This window comes from Carassius auratus, unplaced genomic scaffold (assembly GCF_003368295.1).
Source record: "Carassius auratus strain Wakin unplaced genomic scaffold, ASM336829v1 scaf_tig00011917, whole genome shotgun sequence".
NCBI lineage: Eukaryota > Metazoa > Chordata > Actinopteri > Cypriniformes > Cyprinidae > Carassius > Carassius auratus.
In genome coordinates, this window is record NW_020524252.1 from 84,426 (window position 1) to 93,570 (window position 9,145).

Here is a 9,145-nt window from a genome sequence, read left to right on the forward strand (position 1 = left end):
TAACAATTAGAATCAGGAGAAAACAGTCCTGAACTCAGCTGAAATATATATATATATATATATATAAACAATGATCAAAAATCAAACCATACCTTGACTCCCAGTTGGCACCCATGTGTTTCTAAATGGCTAAATATTTATTCACCAGATTGGTAACAGAAAACTCTTCTTTTATGAATTCGTAAATAGATCAATGGTGTAGTTTTGGAAGCGGAATGAGCGTATTAATTTATAAGTTGTGTTGAACATCTCCATCTGCTTCGTGTGTTACCCGATTCGACCACTAGAAGGCTACATATCCATATAAATGGATATACATTGTTGAAAACTGAACTAGGAGCTGAATTTCATGTCAACGGTACATAAAATAAATAAATAAATAAATAAATAAATAATAATAATAATAATAATATATATATATATATATATATATATATATATATATATATATATATATATATATATATATGTGTGTGTATATATATATATGTGTATATATGTATATATATATATATATGTGTGTGTGTGTGTGTGTGTGTGTCTATATATATATATATATATATATATATATATATATATATATATATATATATAGCTTCTGTTTTCTATTGCTGGACACATTTACTCAATTCCTGATATCTGTGTGTAAAGGGTTTGGTGTTACCCTTTATTTAATTTTTTTTTTTTTAAAAGGAATCTTATATATATAATTTATTTATTAATTTATTTATTATTATTTTTTAGTATGGTCCAGTCAAGCTAAAAAACAGCTAAGATGTTAAAAAAATTAAAATAAAATAAAATAAAAAATAAATTCCTTATAAGTTTGATTTTCCAACCGAGTTAATATCACAGAGAGAACATAAATACTGTAATATTTTTTAACAAGTTTTAACCAACCACAAAAGTTCGTTATTTTCACAATTAGTGACGTTGGCGTGAGGATATCACCATAGTTACCGTTGGCGCGCTTTTCGTTAGGACCGTTGAGCGATACATTGTAAACATAAGTGTAATTATTTATCAACTCATTGTGTATTATTTACAGGTCGAATTGTATACAAAGTTACTTTGTTATTTTGTTTTGCTATAGTTGTCGTTTGTGCTAATTACTGCTAGGAACACCGTGAAATAATCGTTTAATTGCTTTGTTTGTTATTTGTAACACCCTAACATTGTTTCATTGTCTATGTGTCCGCTAAGGCTATATAATTTGTCCCGTAATAGCGGTTTCTTTTGATTTTCGTCAGGAGTGTGTATTCCATATGAATCCCTGCTGAAACCCGAAACACTGGTGAGTGACGTGCTGCAGGAATGCCGAAAATATGCGTGTCTTTCCAAAAGCGCATCCCAACACATCCTTCACACAGGCGCGTGACGTCAGAGCTCGGGGCTCGGGATCAGCCCCCTGTTAAGAAGCGCATTCTAGTCTGAGATCCCGTCCATTTGGAAACAGCTTTCACGAGCTGTGGGATCTCTCCTCTCCATCTCCATCCCTGCAGCATCACGGAGAGCCTCTGCCTTTCTGAACAGAGCTTTGAAATCCCTTTGCATCTAGGCGAGTTTCCCCATCTTCATTCACCAGTTTTGTGATGTATTGAAAGTTTGTGGAAACTTTGGGGAGTTTGGTAAGTGCTCAGTTTTTTTTTTTCAGTTTATTGATTAACCTATTTAAATATATTTATGGAGGAAGATGTCATCGTTCATAAACTTGAGACATGGTAGATAAATGTGAAATCATTAATGTGCACACTGACCCATTTTCAGCAGCTCTGATCACTTTTTCCACAGACGCTGTTTGGTGATTTAATTCCCCCCCCATCTCTCTGTCATTGTGCTCTTTTAGAGTAGAATGGGATGATACAGAAATTGATTTACCTAATTCACTTAAATAATACAGGTAAAGTGGGACTTGTGGCATAGTAGCTCCTTTCTCTGTACAGTGTGGTGGAGATCTAATATAAACACGATAAAAGGTTTCTGAGAGTCTATCTGGCATCTTATTTTACAATAAGTACAATAAATACAAATAAATTATCCAAAATTATCCCACTTTACCTTCCCCCCCCCCCCCAATTTTTAAGACTCATCTTTGATTATTCATTCAAATTTACTTGATTTCTTATGCTATTATAAAACCAAACCCAAAATAGGCACAAAGTCTGTTAAAGGTTTGGCTCATGCATGTCCTTTCACCTTTTTTGTTTTATTTTTTTATTCTTTTAAAAATGATAACCTTTTAAGTTTAACATTTGCATAAGACCGATATCTTTGTTCCTTTATGTCTTTTTTTCTTCTTTGTTTCAATATACTTTTGCCCTAGTTGGTCCAAAATGGTTCTGCTTTGTGACAAATGCCTTTTTCAAAAGTGTAGATGTAGACTATCAATTAATATGGGGTTGTCTAATGACTGGAAAAATGTTGAGAAGAGTAGCATCACATCGCACTGCTTGAAATTAGTTTTGAAGAGTCAAAACGAATTACTGAGTTAAAACAACATGTACCTATTGTGCAATTATTTTAACATGCAATATATGTAAAACAGAGACCAAGCACATTGCCAAAGTTTGGAGGCAGAGCATGAATATCAGGATGTGAAGTCTGAATCACAACAGGGGGCGCAGGAACCCTGCAGAAACGTTTTTCCATTCCCGATGTGTAGGATCCTAAATCAGGCAAATTTCCAGACAGTTGCATACAGTCTATGAACTCACAGTTTCCAACCTTAAACAGATGTATCAGCAGATTACATTGAGCATATGCAGTTTATAATAGTTTTTCCGTTAAAAAGCTGAAGGGGATGTTTTTCTAAGACCCACAGTGAGTTATTTTACTTAGCGTCTTTGTTTTATAAATCATTTTCAAAATATTTGGACTATTAACCATGGAAAACCAATTTTCCTGAAAAACAGCTAGAATTTTGAATAAATTTTTTTTTTTTAATCAGATTTGAATGAGATCCCTTGCAGTGAACTATGCTGGAGTTGAGTGTATAGTCTTTTTTCGGATTGATTTATGAGCAAAGTGTGTGTGTGACTTGGTTGATTTTTCAGATCGATTGATGTTCTGCTGATACTGTGGTGAAGATGTCGGTCAGGCGTTTGGCAGCGGCCGCTCTCCTAACACTCACAGTACTCACTTCAGTGAGAGCTCAAGGTAAAAAAAAGCCAACAAATCCCCCATTCACCCTGGTAGATCAAAAATACAACAGTTTACATCATAGTCTATTATATTTTAAAATATATGAATATAAATTGTACAATAACAGTTGTCTGTTTTGATGTGTTCATTGTTTTTTAATTTTATTTTATTATTTAATTTTCATTCCATTCATATGTCCATAAAAATGAACAAAAAACGTTTGCTAATGATCAAATATTATTAATAATAAATTCACATCAATGTGAATAAATGTGCATTTCGATGTGTAAGGACTTTTACTGTCCTAAAAGATTAGTTTTAAACATTTGGTGGTGTTTATGCTAGTGGAAATGGAAATGCATGACATCACAGGATATTTAATGACATCTAATTGTTTTTCAGCAACTTATTTTTCCAGAAATGTCCACTGTAATGTTTTTCAATAATGAGATAGTATAGTCAAATCCAGAAAAGGTTTAGTATATGAATAGGACATGAGAACAATGATTGGCTGCAGGATACATCTCAGCCAGAGAGATTCACAGTCAACTTTTTACTCTTGTGAAACACTTTTTAATGTATTTTGGTATTTATGTGCTTCAGTAACCAAGTCTTAAATTCAGAAAAACTGCCATTTCTAATCATTGAATAAATAACAGGGGGTTAAAGCACACATCGCCAGTGTTCAATGGAAAATATAGTGGAACACTTTAAGGTTTAAAAAAAAAAAAATCTTGATGTCGAGGCCAAGTTTCCCTTCTCCGCTTTCCGCACACTTAGGGAACAAAAAGACAAAATATGAGCCTTTTTATTTCTTAGGAAAGTGAGAGCAAGAAATAATTGTGTTTCTTCTCAATGCTGCATTATGCAAAAATAACAAAAGCATGTTAAACATGTTGCACAAAAAGAAAATTGGACAGCCAGACAAGTACCTTAACCAACACTCTCACTTTCGTATTTGACATGATAATTATCAGCACAGCGAACTAAATGTTGTTAACTGATGCTCCAAAGAGCTTGAATTGGTGAAAAGACGAGGAATTTTAGTTGCACCAAATTTGGTTTGGGTCTAATGGACCCAAAAAAAGAAGAAATGGAACCGATTGTGACATCTGGTCGGCCAGGTTGGTAAATCTTGATTTTGGTGAGCCTGTTCCCGGTCAAGCTTAAGCCCTGGTCAAAATTTGACCAGAGCTGCGGCTTCACAAAATATTTTATTGTGATATTCCAACATGTGCATGACCCATATTTTCCACACAGATACTGACCTTCCAAACACAATGCAACACAAAATACAAGAATATCACTTTAAAATATTTCCATGTCCTCTACATGTGCGTCTTGTACATGAAGTCCTTTAAGTCCCACAAGTTGTTGCAGACAACTTTTCATGTACAAGTGCATGAGTCCTCTAGTTCATCTAGTCTGGTGCATCCTGTATTGCATAACCTCTTGTAACTATCCTTTATCTTTATATTTCATTAAAGGTTGTCGTTGTGCATCCTTTTAAGCAGTTTGCAATGAAAAGTGACTGCGTTAATGCAACTGCACTCAAAATGTGCATTTAAGTCCTTTGTACAATCTATTCAAACAGTTCAGCAAAGTGTGTATGGCTATGTTGGATTGACTGCAATGAATGCATGCAAGTCACAAGTTATGGCCCCATGTAATGTTTTGTCAAGGTCTTTGTGGAACGTGCTTTATGTGTCTATGCTTGAGCAGTCAATGGCCCTAAGGTCAGACAGCTCAAACAGATGTCATTTTGACCCAAAATGGCTGTCGTCCAGTTTGTTCCATGTTGCCTTGAGTCCTTCCTCAACAGTGAACTTCACTGTTGGGATTTTGTCCATAAACGTGTGCTCCTATAAAATACAGCCTTTGGAATGGTTTCTTGGAAATAACTTGATGAACCTTCTATTTCCACAGTAACTCCTCCTTCAGACTTGAGGTTTACTATATTAAATGAAAACACAGTGCAAATGACATGGAAGCAACCGTTGTCAAGAATTGAGGGCTTGAGAGTAGTAGTGACATCGGATACAGGTAGGTGAAAATGTAAAAGCACTGCACATGTTGAAATTATAGCGCCAGCATGAATCTATTGCAACCGATTGTACTTCTGTGATGTGTTTCAGAATGAAAATGTACATTCCACATAGGAAAATAAATGACAGAACCATTTTTTCCCAATCGGCAATGAACTGGATTCTGAAAAAGTTGACAGTCCATACCAAAAAGAAAGCGTAGTTTAAAAGTAGCTTTTGCCTTTAAGTGTACTTTAAAGGGGCCATATGATGCTTTTTTTTTTTAAAGAACATTATTTTGTGTATTAAGTGTAACAGAATATGTTGACATGCTTAAAAGTAAAAAAAAAAAAAAAAAAAAACTTTTTTTAATACTGTACATTATTATAGGTCATCTATGCCCCGCCTCTCTTTGTCCCCCCATCTTATAAGCAGTCTGCACTGATTGGCCAACTGACCCAGTGCATTGTGATTGGCCAATCACCGCAAGCACTCATCGAAAAATGTAATGCCCCTTTCCATAATCGCAAGCTTCCTCTTTCAAGATAAATGTAAGGACAGTTAAAAATATCTCTCTCTTGCGCACACACACAACATGCAAAACTCTGCATTTGAACAGTCAAGAGCAAATATTTAAACTAATAGCAAAACATACTTCCAGTATCTGATTCAGAAGCGGTAGATTGTCGTAGCAAAGTTAGTATGACCGCCTCTCTTAGGTTCAAAAACAGTCATCCATAAAATACATTGCTGTTCTGATGTAAGTAATCTTAAAGATTCCAAATAAAGTGCTTTTGCTTGCGCCTAGATACACACACATCTCTCTGACATGACTGCTTCAATACTAACTGTGTTACTGAAACCACGTCTTATTTCTTTGCGTGAACATTTGGACGGCATTGCGCAAATATTTCCACACAGTGAGGTAGACATGTGGGGTCGTGTTTAAATGAGCCGTTTTAGGGTGGTGTGGCAGAGTCTTAACTACTTGGTAAAGAATATCTCTTTGGATTTGAGACTTTAGTCCCATACGGAAGGAAAATATATTTACCAATAAATTTCTTTAAATACATTGTCATATATTGTAATATATTATTTTCCCTTTTTATTTTCTAATATATTATATATTTGAATACATTTAACAATATATTAATGATACATATATTATATAATATATTGCAAAATATACAAATGATTGCCACTTTCAATATATTGCAATATATTGGAAAAAATAAACATATATAAGAATATATGCCTAATATATTACATTATATTTTCCAATATAATGCAATATATTTTTGTTTCATAAGGGGTCTTTGCAACTTTACAGATCATCTTCATTCACCAAGAGCTTGCAACACTCCAAAGAGAAAATAAAAATTGAAATCGCGTCATATGTCCCCTTTAAAGATCTGGGTAGTGCTAAGGGTTGTTCAGACCTGCAATTGTCTTATGATCTACTGCCATTGCACCCTTGAGCAAAGCACTTAACCTCAGGTTGCTCAAGGGGAACTGTCCCTGTAGTAAGTGTACTGTACAGTATGTAGCTTGAGATAAGAAAGCATCTGGTAAATGGCAAGTTACCTTTAAACTCACTGCTATAGGCAACCCTTGGGAAATGTGTTCTGGCATGCCCTTCAAATATGATTTAACATGGACTGTTACTCATCGCTTGTCTTGGGAAGTCATTAATGTTTGTCTAATCCAGCTCTTGTGTGTCTAGACTAGATTTATCTACTTATAAATTAAGGTTGGCTAGACGTTATCTTCATGTAGACTGTATATCATGATATGACACATAAACATTTTAAATACGAATGTTCCCTTCTCTCTGTAGAAGAACCTGTTAAGGAATTTACACTTCCTCCAACCGCAACCAAAACCTCCATCAGAGATTTGACCCCCGATGTGGAATATGTTGTAACGATAATTTCATATTTGGGATCGGAGGAGAGTATACCAATCTCTGGTCAAATAACAAGTAAGTGGCAAGTCATCTTATTCCTTGAGTTTGTCCTTTAGTATGTCATGTTGATGGTTCACACTGTCATGGAGGGCCTAGAAGAGTCAGGAAATTTTCAAATTGTGGTTTGGAAAAGTCTTTGAAAATGATTTTGTTTCTTTCTAGGTTTGTTTGGGGAAAATCCTTCTATACATTGTACAATTACATATTAGAAATGGTTTCTTGTGATTGGAATCCCTATATAATAGTTATATTATTTAGTTATATTATTTATTATATTTATAGATAAAATGACTGGAGAAGGCATGGGAATTAATTGGCCAAAAGGCCTTTTAATGGAAGGAATTAATTAGCTTTAATATTGATTGATTTTTTGTTTGTTTCTGTTTTAGTCCAATCAAGTGGTTTTGAAGGAGGTACCAGGAAACCTCAGGTCTCCGATGCAGTCAGTAAGTACACACCTCCAGGCTCTTTCCATTGCTATGTGATCACTGCATTTTATTGGGAGTTTCCACATAAGTCATAATGCAAATGTGTAAATGTCTTTGTTTCTTTCCAAATTTATGACTCCTGATAATAATTTAGCTTGTTAGTCAGCATTAACTTTTCCAGACATGACAAACTGAGCCAACATTTCCAGCATGAGTTTTGGGTGAGAGTTTGTAAATGGTCCCTTTGCCCCGATTTGAAATAAAAAACCCAAACCCCTCGCAATGCAGAAAGTGGAAAGCATTACAGCTCTGCTCTTTACAAGAGTGCTGTGACCTCGTCCTCCAGATCAATGTGAAAAGCTTTACTTTTCCTTTCCTACATTAAGCAGAAGTGGAAAATCCAACCACCCCTCACCCTCGCCCCGAATACCATAATGGTTAGTTAGCATGCCTTCTGCAGATGACTCGCTAACAAAATCCAGTTGTAACGCTCCAGTGCTTCCCTTCTGCTGGCGCAAGTGGAAAATAAGTGAATGTAATTACTGTTATAAAGTAAGGCAAGCTATGTTATGTAATCAACTTCCTGTCCTGTCCCGTCTGCTACAAAAGTTTGGCAACACCTCACCAAAGATGTAGCCGACACAATCCATTCAAGGGCATAAAATCCCATGAATTGTGGTTGAGGGCAAATATGATTAAGAGAAGAGGAATTTTTCCAAACCGTGTGGAGGAATGGAATTCAATTATGGAGTTCAAGAGTGGGGGAAGGACAAGTGATGACTCGCCTAATAACATTATGAATAGAGACATACTCAGCCCATATGTCAACGAGGAATGAGTTGTAACCAATGTCTATTGCATAATAGATAAATGTGGTGCTGTTATGCAGAATGTTCCCTTTCTTATTTGTACGTTTTGACTCAAGCATGCCGTATCAATTAACACATAAACCTTTTCAACATTTATGACCTGCAAATCCACTGAATCTGCATGATGTTATAATACTAAGATAATTGGTCTTTTTCTGAAATAGAAAAAGAGGTCAGAGTTTTTGAGTTCTGTGCCAAGCTTAGCATCCTTTTCATAAATTCATCCCCTTTCCAAAAGTCAGATCTGTCTAGAATTTCTTAGGTTTCTGACTTCTAACTCTTTTTCCCAGAATGCTCAGCAAGTGCCATTGCTGACCTTGTCTTCCTGGTGGACGGCTCTTGGAGTGTCGGGCGGGAAAATTTTAAATTCATCAGCAGTTTCATAGCAGCCATGGCAGACGCGTTTGACCTCGGAGAAGACAAGACTAGAGTTGGTGTGGTTCAGTTACAGCACGGACACCAGAACTGAGTTTAACCTTAACCAGTATTTCAAGCGGCCTGAGCTGCTCAGAGCCATTAACAGTCTGCCATACAAGGGTGGAAACACCATGACAGGTACCAAATTTGCACTTATGTATTCATACTGAAAACCTGTAAATAAAATTACAGTGATTAAGTGATTCTTTTGGGATTTTTGTGCAGGTGGAAGCCCTGGACTACCTGCTAAAAAACATGTTCACGGAGACTGCCGGTGCTCGTAAGGGATTCCCCAGAGTT

The 9,145-nt window shown here is 35.6% G+C and overlaps 1 protein-coding gene across 1 annotated transcript; it reads left to right on the forward strand.

Annotated features, from left to right (window-relative positions):
- The first annotated feature begins 1,281 nt into the window (after nucleotides 1-1,281).
- LOC113073318 (collagen alpha-1(XII) chain-like) lies at nucleotides 1,282-8,897 on the forward strand. Its single transcript, XM_026246217.1, has 6 exons — nucleotides 1,282-1,628; nucleotides 3,054-3,156; nucleotides 5,068-5,184; nucleotides 7,003-7,146; nucleotides 7,521-7,577; nucleotides 8,719-8,897. Exons 2-6 carry the CDS (start codon nucleotides 3,087-3,089, stop codon nucleotides 8,895-8,897), a joined length of 567 nt encoding a protein of 188 aa, XP_026102002.1. The 5' UTR covers nucleotides 1,282-1,628; nucleotides 3,054-3,086.
- The last annotated feature ends 248 nt before the right edge of the window (nucleotides 8,898-9,145 follow it).